This window comes from Solanum lycopersicum, chromosome 1, assembly GCF_036512215.1.
Source record: "Solanum lycopersicum chromosome 1, SLM_r2.1".
NCBI classification, from domain to species: domain Eukaryota; kingdom Viridiplantae; phylum Streptophyta; class Magnoliopsida; order Solanales; family Solanaceae; genus Solanum; species Solanum lycopersicum.
In genome coordinates, this window is record NC_090800.1 from 89,903,507 (window position 1) to 89,924,776 (window position 21,270).

General features: G+C 32.8%; 2 protein-coding genes across 3 annotated transcripts; both read left to right on the top strand.

The window, feature by feature from the left end:
• The first annotated feature begins 4,379 nt into the window (after positions 1–4,379).
• Positions 4,380–12,014, top strand: LOC101249864 ((-)-camphene/tricyclene synthase, chloroplastic-like). Of its 2 annotated transcripts, XM_004230515.5 has the most exons (8): positions 4,380–4,597; positions 4,675–4,945; positions 5,030–5,414; positions 5,856–6,077; positions 7,719–7,723; positions 11,049–11,182; positions 11,270–11,518; positions 11,610–12,014. In XM_004230515.5, the coding sequence occupies exons 1-8, from the start codon at positions 4,394–4,396 to the stop codon at positions 11,913–11,915; spliced, it is 1,776 nt and encodes a 591-aa protein (XP_004230563.1). In that variant the 5' UTR covers positions 4,380–4,393; the 3' UTR covers positions 11,916–12,014. The 2 variants fall into 2 exon arrangements, with proteins under 2 accessions (XP_004230563.1, XP_010315132.1); XM_010316830.4 differs by lacking the exons at positions 7,719–7,723; positions 11,049–11,182 and having other exon boundaries at positions 11,320–11,518.
• Positions 12,015–16,493: 4,479 nt separating this feature from the next.
• On the top strand, positions 16,494–20,650 carry TPS3 ((-)-camphene/tricyclene synthase, chloroplastic). Its single transcript, NM_001308378.1, has 7 exons — positions 16,494–16,821; positions 17,022–17,298; positions 17,408–17,795; positions 19,311–19,532; positions 19,604–19,742; positions 19,834–20,088; positions 20,177–20,650. Exons 1-7 carry the CDS (start codon positions 16,582–16,584, stop codon positions 20,477–20,479), a joined length of 1,824 nt encoding a protein of 607 aa, NP_001295307.1. The 5' UTR covers positions 16,494–16,581; the 3' UTR covers positions 20,480–20,650.
• The last annotated feature ends 620 nt before the right edge of the window (positions 20,651–21,270 follow it).

The following is a 21,270-nucleotide window of genomic DNA, read 5'->3' on the forward strand; positions in this document are numbered from 1 at the left end:
TATTAATTAACTAGGTGGACCATACTCATATAATAGTCACGTTCATTATATCTTTTGATATTCTATATTATGTCCTATAAATAAAGCATTAGAAAATTTTGTTACAAAAGAAATGATCAAATTTATATGTACAAGAGAGCTAAGGATGAATTAACTAGGTGGACCATACTCATATAATAGTCACGTTCATTATATCTTTTGATATTCTATATTATGTCCTATAAATAAAGCATTAGAAAATTTTGTTACAAAAGAAATGATCAAATTTATATGTACAAGAGAGCTAAGGATGAATTAACTAGGTGGACCATACTCATATAATAGTCACGTTCATTATATCTTTTGATATTCTATATTATGTCCTATAAATAAAGCATTAGAAAATTTTGTTATAAAAGAAATGATCAAATTTATATGTACAAGAGAGCTAAGGATTAATTAACTAGGTGGACCATACTCATATAATAGTCACGTTCATTATATCTTTTGATATTCTATATTATGTCCTATAAATAAAGCATTAGAAAATTTTGTTACAAAAGAAATGATCAAATTTATATGTACGAGAGAGCTAAGGATTAATTAACTAGGTGGACCATACTCATACAATAGTCACGTTCATTATATCTTTTGATATTCTATATTATTATTAATTAAATACAAACAGATATGCAATCTAGTATTAGTATAAACTAATAAATGTCTAGAAGTTAAAACCTAGGGACTCACTCTTTTGATTGAAATGTATTTTGTTTGTACTTTCTTTTGAATATGTATATATATATTTCTACATGTTTAATTTGTTAGTATGATACAACTAAGACTATTTTTTGAATGTTCAAAGTTAATAATACTCTATATATTACTGATTTACCATACGAAATATCGAACCAATACCGAATAAAATTGATATGGTAATAATATAATAGTTTTAAAAATAGAACACCAAAATTTCAAATATCTTATTATACCTTGCCCACCCCTACCTGGCTATGGCAGCTAGCTACATGAAAAGTAGTGGAGAACCATTTTTAACTCTGGGGAGAGTTATCTATTTATAGTAGTAAGTTATTGGAGTTCAGAAAACATATATCTATCCACGCAAAATGGTGAGTATTGATGGCCAATATGGGGAGGCTGATACCTAAATTATCCTCTTTATTCAGCTCATCAACAGCTGATGACATGAAACTTGAAGACCACCACTGCTTAGGCGTTCAGGGAATTACGAGCCTACCCTATGGGATTTTCAATTTATTCAATCCCTACACAATCCATATGTGGTAATACGTACATATATTTTCTATATACTATACTATACTATTCTCTCACCTTAAATTATTCTATAACATATCATTCAAAAAAGTAAAATGTGTTGTGTAGGTAGACAAGTATATGAATCGTTTTAACGAATTGAGGGATATCAATGGAAGAATTAGATATTAAGTTGGAGTTGATTCATAATTTACAAAGGCTTGGAGTGAGTTACCACTTTAACGATGAAATTAGGCAAATATTGAGGAGCATTCATATTAATATAGCCCCACCTTTACCCGTGTCAATAATTTTAAAAATTCTAAATATTTAATTCATTCACCTCATAATAACAGAGGTTAAAATAATAAATTCACTATGTCAATAATTGTTTTCTTAATAAATGTGTCAATTTAAAAGTGAATAAATAATTAGAGACAAAGAAATATCGCGTAATAGTGATGTATCTGAAAATAAGAGTGAACAAGAGTTTTCATAATTGTTTCAATTAATAATTTTTCTAAAAAATATAATAAAATAAATTATATATTCAAGTAATTTTTTTCCTTTAATGTTTACAAAACGTACTCACATTTCCCTTCATGGAGACCTTTCATAAAAAATTTTCCGATTGGCCTTTGAAAATTCCAAGTCTTATCAACTTCATCTTTATTAGCTCATGATAAAGTTAATTGTGTGTACTTTTATTTTTTTCTTAAAGTGCTTCTTAATAAATCATAAATAAGAAGTTTATTTTATTTAAAATATTCTTATCAATTAATACAAATAATTAATAATGGTATTTTTAAAGAAAAATAATAATACTTGAAAATAAAATAATTAATTAATTCTATTTTATATTTTTAGTAATTAATAAATAATTTATAAACAACTACTAATATGAAATGGGGGAGTAATAGCAAGTGCGGTATTGGGAGTCCTCCAATAATTTACAGCTTTACTGTTTGTGAGACGACAATTTTTATGCTTGACATATATAGTATGTATATAATGATTGAGATTTAAAATGTGTTTGGATCGATTTGTTAAAGCATTTCTATTTAAATAACTTCTAATAATTTATATAATATTAATAAAATACTTTGAAATTTAAAATAAAATAACTAAATTGTAAATTGTCCTATTTTTTTCCATATTGAAATAATGGTTGTGCAAGGAAGCGTTGAAATATTTATGAGTTCACCTGTATTCAGTGTTGAAATCGTTGTAGAAAGCAAGTAGGACTCTATAGCATTGTGACTTTTTTTACCAAAACTAGGTTCATTAATTTCTACTCTAACATCGAATTTGAGTCATGGAGTTACTTGAATCAATCAAAAGTATTAAATGTGGTTCATCAATATTACTAATAAATACTATCACCTATAGAGGCATTATCAAACATGTATGTATATATGAGAAGCTTCGATTCTAGTACAATAATTTTCTTGTAAATAGGTAAAATTTATCCGTATCAGGTATTTACACCAAGTCAATAAAAGCTATCATATGTTTAAATGTATAGATTATTTTACTTTATTAAATTTAATAATAATAAAAATTATATTGAATTGATATAAACATCCGATACGAGTTAGTGTAAATACATTTATTTACTTACATGCACAAATATTTTAGTACATGTGCTATTTTTATGCTACACATTTTAGTACATGTGCTATTTTTAGGATTCTACTCCCCTCCATTACAACTTAATTTCCTCCATTTTATCAAATGCATGTGTCTTATTTAAAGTTTAAAGATAAGATTAGATTATATTTGGCTTAAGTCATCTATATCCATCTAAAGTTGTCCACATTTCATTTAGACACATATTCTTAAGTTTGTTCCAATTGAACACTCTTTTTACTTAAAAAAAATACCTATTGAACATACTTTTACAATTAACTAAAAGTAAAGAGAGAATGTCTTACACTCGACGCTGACGTGGTATAATAGCTAATAGAAAAGAGTCATGTAGCATTGGGCCCGTAAAAACACTTAAACATAAATTAAAAAAATAAATTAACAAAAATTATGTTTTTACTAAAAAAAAATAATCTAAAAAAAACATTTCTTTCCCCTTTTCTTCTTCTTCTTCTTCCTAGAATATCCCACCCCATCCCTCCCCTGACATCTGTTCACCATTTTTCTTAGCACGAGACATAAAATCGAAGCATTTCGATAGTAATTTTGGACTCGACTCTTTTTCATTTCAATTAAAAATTATATGAATTTGTTTCCCATCCATGTATCATTCTTCTCCTTGAATCTTAAATTATTGTAATTGGTATTTCTTCCAATTTCACAACTTTCTTAAATATTAATTTAGATTTGTTGATACTTTTTTTCTTCTATGTCGTGAGTTCTTTAGGATTTAAATTTCTTAACGATTTTTAAAAAAATAATTTCAAATTCGTCGGAAAAAATGGAGTTTCATCAAAATTATTTTGAATTCTATTTTTTACCACAATATATTTAAATATTTATGATGTCGGTGGTGGGTGGTGAAAGAAGGAAAAGAAACGATGGCTTGAAAAATAAAAAATGAAAAAATGACCGAAAAAGAAATGGTGATGGAGGAAAGTTGATAGCAATGGTGGTTAAGTTGAGTAAAAGAAAGAAAAAGAGATATCACTTTAATTTATTTTAAAAAAAATCTTTTTATTTTTAAGTAAATGATGTCTTCCACGCTCTTTAGGTGTGTGTATTACACATGCAGTGTCATGTTAGCAAAAAAAATTTAATAGGTACAAATTTAGTGCAGTATAGGTGTTCAATAGGAAAAAGATTGAATTGAGATGGCTAGATGAAACATGAAGACAACTTAATGATCTTAAGCCATTATATTTACACTACACATATAGTACATGTACTATTTTTAGGATTCTATTCCCCTCCATTACAACTTAATTTCCTCCATTTTATCATATGCATACGTCTTATTTAAAGTTTAAGTATCTAAGATTTGGATTATATTTGTACTACACATAGTACATGTATGTACTAGGTACGTAGGTAGATAGTTGATTTTTTTACCATTCAATCCCTAGGAGGTTTCTCTTGATATACAAAAAAAAAATTCTTTATATTCTTTCACGTTCAACATCATAAAAAATAATTGAGCAGAATAAATAAAATGGTTTCAATATTAAGTAACATAAGGATGATTATGGTCACCTACAAGAGACCATCATTATTTACCTCACTCCGTCGTCACGCTGCTAATAACATTATTATTACTAAGCACTCACATCCTATTTCCGCCACAAGGCGTTCAGGGAATTACAAGCCTACCCTATGGGATTTTCAATTTATTGAATCCCTACACAATCCTTATGCGGTACACATACATATATTCTCTATACATTATATTCACGTCACATGTTTATTCATTTAATTTGTAAATGTGTTGCATAGGGAGATAAGTATATGAAGCGTTTAAACGAACTAAAGAAAGAAGTGAAGAAGATGATGATGACGGTGGAGGGATCACAGGATGAAGAGTTAGAAAAGTTGGAGTTGATTGATAATTTAGAGAGGCTTGGAGTGAGTTACCACTTTAAAGATGAAATTATGCAAATATTGAAGAGTATACATGAACAAAAAATTACTAGTACAGATAATTCGTTATACTCTACAGCCTTGAAGTTTAGGCTCCTCAGACAACATGGTTTTCATATCTCTCAAGGTGCTCTGATCTGTTTTTTCTAATGAGTTTCTTCGTTTGGTCATTTTTTTATATCTTTATATCTACTCGTTTTCCCCCCTACAGATATATTGAACGATTTCAAGGATGATCAGGGTAACTTCAAGCAAAGTCATTGTGAAGATACAAAAGGATTATTACAATTATATGAAGCTTCATTTCTCTCTACAGAATCTGAAACCTTGGAGTCCGCCAATACATTTGCAACGTCACATCTAAAGGATTATTTGCACAATTTAAAGGGTGATGATCAAGAGAATTGGAGAATAGAACTAGTGCGTCATGCCCTAGAACTTCCTTTGCGTTGCAAGATGTTGAGAGTTGAGACAAGATGGTACATTGACATTTATGAGAAAATCCCAAATGCTAATCCTCTTCTGCCGGAGCTTGCTAAATTGGATTTCAACATTCTGCAAGCAACACATCAACAAGATTTAAAAAATCTGTCAAGGTGAGTTAAAAAGGGCGCATGGGAGCTCCTAGGTAGAGGTAAATAATCGTATATCAAGTTATTCAAAAATATACAAGTAGATACTAAGTCGAAGAAGAATACATTAAAATACTGATTGAAAATACAACATTTTAAATAATTTTTCAGTCTTTTTCCCACGAAACATTGCATCAACTTGAAGTTGAGCTTGAAAACTAGTTCTGACCACTTTTCAAGTAGATCAACATTTGTTTGAGTTAAATTCTATGTCCAAACACATGACTTCAATTTACTTCTTTTGAAATATCACCAAATTCATGTCCATCCGCTTACTGATCGAGTAACATACAAATTAAATTATCGTGATAATGTGAGCTTTTCCCTATACAAAGTTAAATCCGAGAGATGGATAAGTTTACTGTATACAGTACATGTGAAGCATTATTTTTTATGTAAGTTAAGGTGGTGGAACAAGTCATTGCTTGCAGAAAAATTGCCATTTACAAGGGATAGAATTGTGGAGTCTTTATTATGGATCGCAGGCATGATGTTTGAACCTCAAAAGAACGATTACTGCCGAACAATGTTGACAAAGGTCCTTGCTATGGTTACAGTAATAGATGACATTTATGATGTTTATGGCACTCTTGATGAATTGGAAATCTTCACTGATGCTGTTCAAAGGTTAATAACTTCCCGCTAATATACTTTAAAGTCACAATAATTGATATATGTACATATATATATGAAAATATTACACCTTAACATTCAGAATGGATGTTGTTGAATGCCTTGAATCGGACCCGCTACAAACAGAAAGGACGGGGGTCTCGCTGCCCGGTCAGCGAGTCGGGGGGGTCCAGGGGGGCGACGCGCCCCCTGGCCTGGGGTCCGGGGGGGCGGAGACGCCCCCGGCCCGACGGTATACAATGTTGTTGTATTGGGCCCTTTATTTTCTGTTGATTCTGTATGTTGGGCCCAAGCCTGTTAGGGCATAGCTTAGCACTATATATATATATATAGAGACGCTATGGCAAACCCTATTCTGTAATTCTGTTTTTGCCTCTCCATAATAAAACTGCTCCCTCTCTTCCCGTGGACGTAGCCAATTTATTGGTGAACCACGTAAATCTGTTGTCTTGTTTTTCGCGTTTATATTTTCTCGTATTATCTCAAATTCCGCACAACAAATTGGTATCAGAGCCTCTTGGTTAATCGGTGTTCTTGGAGAATTCGAGATGTCTGCTTTGAACGTGAAAATCGACAAATTCACAGGGAGGAACAGTTTCAGTTTATGGCAGATCAAGATGCGGGCTTTGTTGAAACAGCAAGGTTTCTGGGCGCCGTTGTCGAAAGACAAGAACGCCGTCGTTACTCCTGAGATGGCGATTCTGGAGGAAAAGGCGCACTCGACGATCATGCTGTGTCTCGCGGATGACGTCATCACGGAGGTCTCGGATGAAGAGACTGCTGCTGGTCTGTGGTTGAAGCTGGAGAGTTTGTACATGACAAAATCTCTAACCAACAAGCTGCTTCTGAAACAACGTCTATTCGGTTTACGAATGGCTGAAGGTACACAACTCAGGGAACACTTAGAGCAATTGAATACTTTGTTATTAGAATTACGTAATATCGATGTGAAGATCGAGGATGAAGATGCTGCCCTGATTCTGTTAGTATCTCTCCCAATGTCGTTTGAGAATTTTGTTCAATCGTTCATTGTTGGGAAAGATACTGTGTCACTGGAAGAAGTCAGATCGGCCCTTCATAGCAGGGAATTACGGCACAAAGCTAACGGCACAAGTACGGACATACAGCCTTCCGGTCTGTTCACCAGTAGCGGAAAGGAAAGGAAAAACGACGGAAAGAAAAATAAGCCGATGTCGAAGGGTGCAAAGCCGGATGATGTTTGTAATTACTGCAAGGAGAAGGGACATTGGAAATTTGATTGTCCGAAGAAGAAGAAGCAATCGGAAAAACAATCAGTGTCTGCTGCTGAAGAAGACACCAATTCTGAAGAAGATATTGCCCTAGTTGCGGATGAGCACACTCATCATTCAGATGTGTGGGTTCTCGATTCTGGGGCATCCTATCACATCTGTCCTAGGAGAGAGTGGTTCACGACTTATGAGCAGGTAGACGGAGGCAGCATCTCGATGGCCAACAGTTCTGTCTGCAAGGTGGTTGGGACAGGCTCGATCAAGATAAGGACACATGACGGTAGCTTTTGCACATTGAACGAGGTCAGGCACGTTCCATTAATGACGAAAAATCTGATATCTCTCAGTCTTTTGGACAGCAAGGGATTCAGCTGGTCGGGAAAAGATGGAGTCTTGCGGGTCTGGAAGGGTTCAAATCTGATTCTGAAAGGTGTCATGCGTGGTACTTTGTATTTTCTACAAGGTTCCACGGTTACAGGTTCAGCCCATATTGCATCGTCAGAATTTCACCAGAAGGATATGACTAAGTTATGGCACATGAGACTTGGTCATATGGGTGAAAGAGGGATGCAAATTCTGTCAAAGGAGGATTTTCTTGCTGGTCATAAGGTTAAGAGCCTAGAGTTTTGTGAACATTGTGTTTTTGGAAAACTACATCGCAACAAGTTTCCAAAGGCCATTCATAGAACAAAAGGCACACTTGATTATATCCATTCTGATTGCTGGGGTCCATGCCGTGTTGAGTCTTTGGGAGGCTGCAGATTTTTTGTGTCCATTATTGATGACTACTCAAGGATGACTTGGGTGTACATGATGAAGCATAAAAGTGAAGCTTTCCAGAAGTTCAAGGAGTGGAAAATTTTGATGGAAAATCAAACAGGGAAGAAGATCAAGAGGTTGCGAACTGATAATGGGCTGGAATTCTGTTGGTCTGAATTTGATCAATTCTGTAAGGATGAAGGGATTGCTCGACATCGTACAGTCAGAAATACACCACAGCAGAACGGTGTAGCTGAGCGGATGAATCAAACACTTCTGGAGAGAGCAAGGTGCATGCTCTCTAATGCTGGGCTAGATAGAAGATTCTGGGCAGAAGCGGTTAGTACAGCTTGCTACTTGATTAACCGCGGACCACATACAGGCATACAGTGCAAGACACCTATGGAGATGTGGTCAGAAAAAGCTGCTGATTATTCAAATCTGAAAGCTTTTGGTTGTATGGCCTACTATCACGTCAGTGAAGGTAAGTTAGAACCAAGAGCTAAAAAGGGAGTATTTGTGGGCTACGGAGATGGAGTGAAAGGTTTCAGAATCTGGTCTCCAGCAGAAAAGAGGGTTATTATGAGCAGGAACGTTGTCTTTGATGAAAGTTCTCTGCTTAGAACCATTGTGAAGCCTACAACTACGTCAGAAACTGGGAGTCTTGACAAACAGGTGGAGCTTCAAGTCATTCAGAACGAGAGCGATTTAAAGGAACCTGAAGAGGAGGATCAAGAGCCACAGACAGAAACTGATATTCCAGAATCTATGCCATCAGATATCTATCAGAGTATAGCTCAAGATCGGCCAAGGAGGGTTGGAGTTCGGCCACCTACGAGGTATGGTTTTGAGGACATGGTGGGTTATGCACTGCAGGTTGCTGAAGAGGTAGATACATCTGAGCCGTCTACTTACAAAGAAGCCATTTTAAGTCCTGATTCTGAAAAATGGTTTGCTGCTATGGGAGATGAGATGGAGTCCCTACACAAGAATCAGACATGGGATCTGGTCATACAGCCTTCGGGGAGAAAGATTATTACTTGCAAATGGATTTTCAAGAAGAAGGAAGGGATATCACCAGCAGAAGGAGTCAAGTATAAAGCCAGGGTTGTTGCCAGAGGTTTCAACCAAAGAGAGGGAGTGGACTACAATGAGATCTTCTCACCAGTGGTCAGACATACTTCCATCCGAGTGTTACTAGCGATAGTTGCACATCAGAATCTGGAGCTTGAACAACTTGATGTGAAGACAGCGTTTCTACATGGAGAGTTGGAGGAAGAGATATACATGACTCAACCGGATGGTTTCCAAGTTCCAGGGAAGGAAAATCACGTCTGCAAGTTGAAGAAGTCCTTATATGGACTTAAGCAGTCTCCAAGGCAGTGGTATAAAAGGTTTGATAGCTATATGGTGAAGTTGGGCTATACTCGGAGCTCATATGATTGTTGTGTCTACTACAATAGGCTCAATGATGATTCATTCATCTATCTGGTGCTTTATGTAGATGATATGTTGATAGCTGCAAAGAAGAAGTATGACATTCAGAAGCTGAAGGGTTTACTTAGTGCTGAGTTTGAGATGAAGGATCTGGGAGCCGCTCGGAAGATTTTAGGGATGGAGATCATTAGAGACAGAGAGAGAAGGAAACTTTTCTTGTCACAGAGAAGCTACATTCAGAAGGTCTTGGCGAGGTTTGGCATGTCTTCATCTAAGCCCATTGATACCCCCAGTGCTGCCAATATCCATCTCACTGCCATGTTCGCTCCACAGTCAGAAGAAGAGAAGGAGTATATGTCACGAGTCCCTTATGCCAGTGCCGTAGGAAGTTTGATGTATTCTATGGTCTGTACAAGGCCAGATTTAGCACATGCAGTCAGTGTAGTGAGCAGATTCATGGGACAACCAGTGAGAGAACATTGGCAGGCTGTGAAGAGAATTTTCCGGTACCTTAGAGGTACATCTGACGTTGGTCTCATTTATGGAGGTGATACTCAGTGCTTGGTTACTGGCTATTCTGATTCAGACTATGTTGGAGATGTTGACACAAGAAGATCGATGACTGGCTATGTGTTTACCCTTGGAGGATCTGTCGTCAGTTGGAAGGCAACTTTGCAACCTACAATGACTTTGTCTACTACGGAAGCGGAGTACATGGCCTTGACAGAGGCTGCAAAAGAAGGGATTTGGTTGAAAGGGCTGGTTAGTGATCTTGGTCTGCATCATGATCAGGCTACGGTGTATTGTGACAGTTTGAGCGCAATTTGTCTAGCCAAGGATCAAGTCCATCATGAGAGAACCAAACATATTGACGTAAGGTATCATTTTCTGAGAAGTGAGAAGAGAATCAAGGTGAAGAAAGTAGGAACTGCTGATAATCCTGCTGATATGTTCACAAAGCCGGTTCCACAGAGCAAGTTTCAACACTGTTTGGACTTGCTCAACATCAGAAGCTGTTAATTGCCCTGCGGGGCAACTCTGAGGAAGAGGGGGAGGCCTGGCACTATCATAGTGCGTCTGAAGAATCTGTTCGGAGAATTCAAGTCAAGGTGGAGATTTGTTGAATGCCTTGAATCGGACCCGCTACAAACAGAAAGGACGGGGGTCTCGCTGCCCGGTCAGCGAGTCGGGGGGGTCCAGGGGGGCGACGCGCCCCCTGGCCTGGGGTCCGGGGGGGCGGAGACGCCCCCGGCCCGACGGTATACAATGTTGTTGTATTGGGCCCTTTATTTTCTGTTGATTCTGTATGTTGGGCCCAAGCCTGTTAGGGCATAGCTTAGCACTATATATATATATATATATAGACGCTATGGGAAACCCTATTCTGTAATTCTGTTTTTGCCTCTCCATAATAAAACTGCTCTCTCTCTTCCCGTGGACGTAGCCAATTTATTGGTGAACCACGTAAATCTGTTGTCTTGTTTTTCGCGTTTATATTTTCTCAAATTCCGCACAACAGATGTAAAAGCAGTGGATCAACTTCCAGATTATATGAAAATATGTTACCTTGCACTCTTCAACACTACCACTGAAATTGTGTACGAAGTTCTCAAAGAGCAAGGGATCAACGTTGTTATCTACCTTACGAAATCAGTAAAAATACTTAGCTCTATATATTTTGAAAAATCTATTTAAATTTCTATGTACTTATTTGAAACATGTTGGTTTCTATTAAATTAGTGGTCAGATTTGTGTAAATCGTACTTACGAGAAGCAAGATGGTACCACAGTGGATATAAACCAAGTCTTGAAGAATACATGGAAAATGGATGGATTACAATTGGAGCACCAGTGGTATTAGTACATACATTGTTCCTTGTCACAAATCCAATTACCAAAGAGGCCTTGGAATCCTTAACCAGTTATCCTGACATTATTCAATGCTCTGCTACTATTATTCGTCTCACAGATGATTTGGGGACATCCTCGGTATGATTCCTCTGAACTCTACTTATATATACAACACATAATGATATTCGTTTTGGGATTTAAGCAAAGAGACCTAATCTTACTTGATCAGGATGAAATGGAAAGAGGTGACGTTCCCAAGTCAATTCAGTGTTACATGAATGAGAAGGGTGTTTCAGAAGAAGATGCAAGAAAACACATCAATTTGTTGATAAAGGAGACATGGAAACTGATGAACACTGCTCTTCAAAAGGAGAATTCCTTATTTTCTGAAACATTCATTGCATGTGCAGTAAATGGTGCAAGAACTAGTCACACAATTTACCAGCATGGAGATGGCTATGGGATTCAAAATCTTCACACAAAAAATCGTATTCGTCAATTATTTTTCGAGCCCATTACAATTTCAATTCCATAAAATAATGTTGAGTGTTATTCTAAAATGCTTTATATTTTGTATGTACCTAGTTCTTTTCAAGAAAGAACTTTTTACTCAATATCTAATATTTTCTATTCATTTAAGACTATAGGTTAGATATTATCAGGGCAATAAAAAAACTAGCTATAATAATGAAATTGATAGCCAGATCTTATCATCAAGGATGCTAATAATTAATAATGACGAAATGCATCAACAACCCCTTATGTTTTGTTTATCTTTCATTAATATAATAGTGCTGCTCATGTATATTTTAAGCTTGACCTGGTTATGGTCCTATAGCTTGTTAAAAATCTAGATGATAGAAGAATTTTATTGCTACTTTAGTTTCTCAGTTAACCTCCAAAACAAAGAGAAAAAAAACCATAGTATATATATCAGAATACTAAGAGCAATTTACTACCTAACTTTTCCTCTTCCTTTGACGATCATCATCTGATTCATCGGTACGTAGGTTTGTCCAGGGAGGGTCAAGAGGGTTCATATGAATAAAAATAACACAATATATTCAGTTTTAAAAATTTTATATCTATATTATTAACTTTTGACTTTACTAACACAAATTGTAAAATTATCAAACATAAAAAAGTTAGATTAGAAATTCTCATATTTACTAATTATGAATGACAAATTATAATCTAATCAGTAGATAAGGTTGTTATTTCACATTCCTCACATCTATGCGCCCTGTTTTCTAGTTCATGCCAAATTTCATAAGTCTAAGAGGTTGCAATCTTTCTGAACTTGTTCTTCTTGTCTATAAATACTATTCATATTTCAGAATATTTACTTACGAATTTTCTGAGTTTCTTCTTTTTCTGCACAAAATTTTTTTCGTGTATTTTTTTTATGTTGATTGGTTCGCTGACATCAGAGTTTTTGGTATCTATACTCTGGTGATTGAGATTATTCTATCATGGGAGGTTATATTCCAAATCAGACCTCGGATATTAGAGGGGAATAATTTCCTTAAGGGGACACTGTGAGTTCAGTGAACTTGATTTTTTGTTCTTAAAACATTATTCACATTCTGGTACGTTTTACAGATTTTTTGTGAATTAAATTTATGTTCTTCTCTCTTAATGTTTCTATAAATTTTAGTTACTTTGTGTTTCTGAACAATTTATTAGAATCAGTATTTTCTGATATTGTAACACAAATTGGCAACTGTTAATTCATGTCAAATTCCATAGATAAGGTTCAATTAATATATTTTTTAACTTATAGTAAATTATATCGTGCGTATACATACATATATTTTTGCAATACTGAGTTAACTGGAATTCAATAAGGGAAGTGATAAACACAATAATATTAAAAGGTGAATTAAGTTCAATTGTTGTTAACAATAGAGAATATTGAACAAAATTTTGAAAAGCTTCACTTCTTAATAAATGATATAGTTAAATGATTTTTGTATATAAAAATTGAAGTTGAGTGATTTTATTGATATAAATTAAAGTTTAATGACCTTGTTAGATAAATATCAAAGTGTGAGTGACCTTTTGAAATATTAACCCTAGTTTGAAGGCCATAAAAAATAGTGTTGTCCGACAAATATCTATCTTGAGCCAATTACATAATAAATCAAGGGCATAATTGAAAAGAAATTTTTTTATAGACTTTTAAATCAAATACAAGATGAAGTGGGAAACAATAAACCAAACGCTTGATAAAAATAAACTCTGCATTGCTAATATTTCTGCACTACTAATCTCTGCATTACTAATTTATACATTATTGCATTACTAATCCCTGCATTATTATTTTTTGTACCAAGCGACGCTAAAGGAGATAATTTGGAAGAAGTGTTGTGGAAAACGTTAGCAACTTTAGTTACTCCTATTTTTTTACGAATTTTGACATAAAAAAGAGTATTTGCAAGATTAATTAGTATCTCATTATTTACATTGAATTACTGTGCTGTCAGCATCAAATAAGATTTGCACAATCTCTTGCCAATGCTATCTTTTTGAAGCTGATGCATATTTGGTGAAACATCATATCAAAACAGTTTCTCTATAAAAAATACGATTTGTTTTAATTAATTTGGTTGTTACTATGCAAGCACGAAAATTCCTTAGCGAATCATACGACTCTCTATGTCGATCGGTCGATATTTTTTAACTAATCACAATCTAATGTCACATCTATACTAAATCTTCATATCTAATTAAGAAAATCTAACATTTAAAAACGTGTATATCAAGAGCTAAATCTATATCTATACTAAATCTTCATATCTAATTAAGAAAATCTAACATTTAAAAACGTGTATATCAAGAGCTAAATCTATATCTATTTATGTATATAAAATTAGATAAAAGAAAAGTGATGTGACACTCTCTTTGGCTAAAGATTCTATTTACTCCTTTTTGCATTTTTTGTACTATGTTTTATTTATTTATTATTATTGTACAAAAATGAATGTGTCAACTACCACTCATTTTATTTATGTTCTTTAATATAAAACCTTAATGGTGTTTATTTTATTACTCCCATGACTTTTGATAATCATAACCCTAGTTCTTATTAATAGTCATGTTCATTATATCTTTTGATATTCCATATTATGTCATATAAATAGAGGCTTTAGAAAATTTTATTACAAAAGAAATGATCAAATTTATATGTACAGGAGAGCTTAGGATTAACTAGGTGGACTATACTCATCTAATAGTCATGTTCATTATATATATTGGTATTCCATATTGTGTCCTACAAATAGAGCATTAGAAAATTTTATTACAAAAGAAATAATCAAATTTATGTTTTACAAGAGAGCTAAGGATAAACAGCGTGGACTATAATCATCTAATGATCATGTTCATTATATCTTTTGATACTCCATATTATATCCTATAAATGGAGCATTAGAAGATTTTATATAAAAGAAATGATCAAATTTATCTGTACAAGAGAGCTAAGGATTAATTAACTAGGTGGACTATACTCATCTAATAGTCATGTTCATTATATCTTTTGATATTCTATATTATATCCAATAAATAGAGACATTAGAAAATTTTGTTATAACAGAAATGATCAAATTTATATGTACAGGAGAGCTAAATATTAACTAGGTGGAGTATACTCATATAATAATCATGTTCATTATATCTTTTGATATTCTATATTATGTCCTATAAATAGAGCATTAGAAATTTTTGTTACAAAAAAAATGATCAAATTTATATGTACAAGAGAGCTAAGAATTAATTAACTAGGTGGACTATACTGATTATCTTTTTGATCAAGAATCACAATCTTTTTCTACTTTATAAAATAGTACTATATACCTAATATATTGTTTTAAGATATTTTCATCACATGAGATTTGATTATTTTAGTGCGGGTGTTTTTTTTTTTTTTTGTTAAAAGGGAAAAGAGTATCTTCTTCTTAATATTTGATAAACGGATCGAATTTCATAGATAGGCTCCCAGTAGATTATTTGAGGAAATGTATAATTATTTTTCTTTTTTAATTGAATCTAAGTCAAATTTTATTACTTGAATTTTATTGCAAGAATTTGACAAGAGATTCATGTATAGCAAATGTTATATTAAATGCTCAATTTCAAATTGCTAAAAAAAAATTTAATGCAAAATTTAATAGTCTTTATTTTCATTATTTGCGTGATTTTTATCATCATAACCTCTAAAACAATTAAAAGTCATATTCATGACATTATTTATTATGCATTTTATAATCCTATAATTAGAAATATTGTAAGAATTTGGAGAGATGATTATATTAGCATTATTTTAAATTGTTACATTTTTTGTACTTATTTTATTCATTTTTACTTAACTTGAAAAATGAAAAGAAGACTATTTAATAGTGACTAGCCTGTGAGAATGAACGTAGACAAAAGCTCGAAAAATTATTTATTGATTTTGTATGTTTTCTTTTTATTTTTTAATGATTAACATTATAAAAATAATGTTGCATTTTTTTTGTAGTTCTTGATTTCTCTTTGTTTTATATTTCATACAAATTTTTTATCATCGTAAGTTTGTATTTTCTTTTGATTTTTAAAAAATAACTTATGGCTCTGTAGAAGCAATCTAACTACTAACCAAATGTATTATTCTATGAAATCAATTATATGTCTGTATAATAACATTTTATCGTTTTTCATAACCTGGTGAAGCACGAACAATTTACTAGTTAATATTTTTTCTCTCTATTTACTTGTTTATTTTTTTTAATTACTTTTTCATTTTGACAAATCAAGAAAGGATAAAATATTTTTACCTATTATGCCCTCAATTAATTACTTTGAACAAGTAGAACTTCCTGAAAATCTTAAGTTTTTAATTCATTAACTTCATAATTAACATGAGTAAAATAGTAAACTCACCATGTCAATAATTATTTTCTTAATTGGTATGTCAATTTAAAAGTAGACGATTAATTAGAAATAGAGAAATATATTTATACAAGTGTGTGAAGCTAATACGTAACATCGACTTTCAATGATCCTTAGAAAAGAAAAACGTGCCTTTTGATATCCCCTCTCTATATATATGGAACTTTAATTTTATTTGGGATATATATACACAAACAATTATATAGCTAAAAGATTTTCATTTTAAATAGTTATTGAAGAAAAAAATCAATTTGGGGATCCAAAATTTTGCCATGTCAATATTCTCCACAAGATATTTAGTTACCCCTTTTTCATCATTTAGCCCACCAAAGGCCTTTGTATCAAAAGCCTGCAGCCTCTCCACTGGACAGCCACTTAATTATTCTCCTAATATTTCCACTAATATAATTTCATCTTCAAATGGAATAATTAATCCTATTAGGCGTTCAGGGAATTACGAGCCTACCATGTGGAATTATGAATATATTCAGTCCACACACAATCATCATGTGGTATGTACATTTTCTTTATCCTTGTGTTACGTTACCATACGTTGATATTTAATATTTCAATAATGAGTATATACGTACTAGTAATTTTGCTTATTTGATCGTCACAATGGAGCGAGTTGTTCATGTGTAAATGTAATATAACGAACTGATTGTTCTATATATCATTCAGATAATAATTATTAAGTTTTATTTTTACGTAGGGAGAAAAATATATGAAGCGATTTAACGAGCTGAAGGCAGAAATGAAAAAGCATTTGATGATGATGCTTCATGAGGAATCACAAGAATTAGAGAAGTTGGAGTTGATTGATAATTTACAAAGGCTTGGAGTGAGTTACCACTTCAAAGATGAAATTATTCAAATATTAAGGAGCATACATGATCAAAGTAGTAGTGAAGCCACGTCAGCAAATTCATTATATTACACTGCATTGAAATTTAGGATCTTGAGACAACATGGATTTTATATCTCCCAAGGTGTGCTACTTCCTGTTTCTAATTACCAAACTAATTTCATGAATCTTCTCACATTTGGTCATTTTTATATATATATATGTCTCAAGCACAAAAGATTTTTTTTCTCCAGATATATTAAACGATTTCAAGGATGAGCAAGGTCACTTCAAGCAAAGTCTATGTAAAGATACAAAAGGGTTGTTACAATTATACGAAGCTTCATTTCTCTCTACAAAATCAGAAACCTCTACTTTATTGGAATCAGCTAATACATTCGCAATGTCACATCTCAAAAACTATTTAAATGGTGGTGATGAAGAGAATAATTGGATGGTGAAACTAGTGCGCCATGCCCTGGAAGTTCCTTTGCATTGCATGATGCTAAGAGTTGAGACAAGGTGGTATATTGACATTTATGAAAATATCCCAAATGCTAATCCTCTCCTGATCGAGCTTGCTAAGTTGGATTTCAATTTTGTGCAAGCAATGCACCAACAAGAATTAAGAAATCTATCAAGGTGAGTTTGACTTATGTATATGAACAGTAATTTAAGAAGAATATAAGGTCAATATATTTACTACTAGAGTGTATGCGTGTTGGACATACTATATTTGAGCTGAAATGTATTGGGTCAAAATGGACTAAACAGTGGGTCATAATCCAGTCCGTCCAACTCTCTTTTAAGTTTTACTTCCCCTGTCTCAAAAAGAATTGTTTGATTTGACTTGGAACAGAGTTTAAGTAAAAAATAAGACTTTTTAATTTTATGGTTCTAAAATAAAGTTATGTCAAATGTACCAAAATATCCTTTAATTTTGTGATCTTAAACATGCCACGTGAAAAGTTAAAGTTAAAGTGTTGGCACTTGGAAAGTTAAAGTCAAAGTGTTGACAAAAAAAAAGAAATCATTCTTTTTTAAATAGACTAAAATGAAAATAAAAATATTCTTTTTTAAACCGAGGGAGTAATTTCTTTTGCTCGTTCTCTTATAATTTTTTGTTTAATTACCTAATAAAACTTATTTCTCCTTATTATGGTCTTATCTTACGTATACTTTTTAAAATTATACTTCGGCTCGTATCATGAATAAATTTTAGGGAAAAGGGGTCACAATTACTCCTCAACTTTGTTTTATTGGTTGAATATATACCTACCATTAAAAGAAAGTTATTTTTACCCTTGCATTCAACAAATTTAACAAATATATCACTCCTTGGATGGAAATCCCAAATCAATTTAATTATTTGATTTTACTTAAGTTATTCAATTTTAACCCGATCCGATCCACTTAATAATATAATCCATTTCTTTTACCCAAATCACATATTTGTTTTCCCCACCAACCACCAAAGCCACCACCCTCTTCCGGATCTCCTTCACCAAATCACCACCTCTACCACTACTCTGACTCCAGTGTCACCTTCATGCCTATTCACTATGAATAAGAATAAGAGCAGTGGTCATTGCTTTTGCTGGAAAACCAATCAAATTACAATTTTTGTTATATTAACTTTTGCTGGAAACCAGAAGGGATTTGATCCTAGAACTCAAGAAATTGATTCTTGATAGGGCTGCTGACTTGGAGGAGGTAGTGTAGTAGGAGAGGTGGTGGTTCAGCGGCGGTGGTGAAGGAGATCTCGGAGAGGTGGTGGCTTTGGTGGTGATGGGGAAAACAAAGGTGATTTGGATAAAAGAAATGGATTATATTAAATGGGTCGGGTCAAGTTAAAATCGAGTAATATAAATACAATCAAAAAATTTTAAATTAATTTGGGAATTTCCATTTAAGAGGGGTATATTTGTTAAGTTTGTTGACGGCATGGATAAAAATAACTTTCTATAACGACAAGGGTAAAATCAACCAATAAAACAAACTTGAGAGATAATCAAAATTTTAGCTACATATCAACTAAAATCTTAGATTAGCATAATTGGACGGATCAATATGAAAAGTCATAGCCCCACAGAGGATATTGCTTAATTATTGTATATGTTTACAGTTTTCTTATATAGAAATAATTAATTTTGTAAGGTGGTGGAAGAAGTCAATGCTTGCAGAAAAATTACCATTTGCAAGGGATAGAATTGTTGAAGCTTTCCAATGGATAACTGGCATGATTTTTGAATCTCAAGAAAACGAATTTTGTCGAATAATGTTGACAAAAGTCACTGCTATGGCTACAGTTATAGATGACATTTACGATGTTTATGGCACTCTTGACGAACTAGAAATCTTCACTCATGCTATTCAAAGGTCAGTAACTTTCTACGTGATATAATTTGAATTTCGAGAGTTAAGCAATTTAATTTTGACAATGTATTCAGAATGGAGATAAAAGCAATGGATGAGCTTCCACATTATATGAAACTATGTTATCTTGCACTCTTCAATACAAGCAGTGAAATTGCGTACCAAGTTCTTAAAGAGCAAGGGATCAACATCATGCCGTACCTTACAAAATCAGTAATTAAAAATGATATTTCTACTTGAATTTATTCCCTTATTTTTTTTAGTACTATATATATATTTGATACATGCATATACATAAAATTAGTGGGCAGATTTATCCAAATCTTACTTACAAGAAGCAAGATGGTACTACAGTGGATATACACCAAGTCTTGATGAATACATGGAAAATGCATGGATTTCAGTTGGAAGTTTAGTGATGGTAGTGAATGCATTTTTCTTAGTCACAAATCCAATTACCAAAGAGGTATTGGAATACTTATTCTCAAACAAGTACCCTGACATAATTCGTTGGCCTGCTACGATTATTCGTCTTACCGATGACTTAGCTACATCATCCGTACGTAATTTCTATCTATTCTTTTCCATTAATTAAGTATATATATACACGGAGACGGACACTCAAAATTTTGCTCCTCTTACTTCAGAATGAAATGAAAAGAGGTGACGTTCCGAAATCAATTCAGTGTTACATGAAAGAGAATGGGGCAAGTGAAGAAGAGGCAAGAAAACATATCAATTTAATGATAAAGGAGACATGGAAAATGATAAACACAGCTCAACATGATAATTCATTATTTTGTGAAAAGTTCATGGGTTGTGCAGTAAATATTGCAAGAACTGGACAGACCATATACCAGCATGGAGACGGACACGGAATTCAAAATTATAAAATTCAGAATCGCATCTCCAAATTATTTTTTGAGCCCATCACTATTTCCATGCCCTAAAGTTCGCTTCCTACTCCAAATTATCATATCATGTAATCATACTTTAGATTTTTATGCATTTCTTTTCGATATATATATATATCTATGGAGGAGCCAAAATTAGTTTGGCTAGAGCGACCATAAGTGATGAAAATAAATATATTCTTTGTCCTATTTTATGTGGTACGTTATTTGAGAAAAAAATAAACTTATAAAATTTATAATTTAAAATATATTTTATATATTTGTATGACTATAAATCATTTAAATAAATATTTTTTAATTATAATAGGAGAACAACTAAAGGAAAATAATGTATATGTAAAATAACCGATGGAGTATATGAACACGTCCACTATTGGTGAAACATCAAATAAAATAAAATAACATTTTCTAGCTGATGCATATGGTGGAAACATCAAATCAAATTCAATAAAATAACATTTTCTAGCTGGTGCATATTGGGATGCATAAAATAATTGATGGATTATACTCTCTTTTTCTAGATGATGAATATTGGTGAAACATCAAATCGAAATAATTTCTCTATAAATAAATTAAAGATAAGTAAGATTTGTTTTAATTAATTTGGTTGTTAGCCACCAAGCATGAAACAATCTTTTAGCGAATCATAATACTATACACGAGTATTTTAATATGGTATACCTTTACGCTATATTAAAAATGATTATTAGCGATATTAAATATGTATTTTTTACGATAATTAATATTTTTTGTATATGTCACTAAAGTCTTTATCGACATTGGTTCTAATGGCACATAACTAATGTCTGTAAAGACTTTAACTTTCT

Coding starts and splice junctions, on each gene's coding strand:
- LOC101249864 (XM_004230515.5), top strand. CDS start 4,394: ATGGTTTCAATATTAAGTAACATAAGGATGATTATGGTCACCTACAAG. Junction 4,946..5,029: donor TGGTTTTCATATCTCTCAAG/GTGCTCTGATCT, acceptor TCCCCCCTACAG/ATATATTGAACGATTTCAAG. Junction 11,519..11,609: donor ATGATTTGGGGACATCCTCG/GTATGATTCCTC, acceptor TTACTTGATCAG/GATGAAATGGAAAGAGGTGA.
- TPS3 (NM_001308378.1), top strand. CDS start 16,582: ATGTCAATATTCTCCACAAGATATTTAGTTACCCCTTTTTCATCATTT. Junction 16,822..17,021: donor CCACACACAATCATCATGTG/GTATGTACATTT, acceptor ATTTTTACGTAG/GGAGAAAAATATATGAAGCG. Junction 20,089..20,176: donor ATGACTTAGCTACATCATCC/GTACGTAATTTC, acceptor CTCTTACTTCAG/AATGAAATGAAAAGAGGTGA.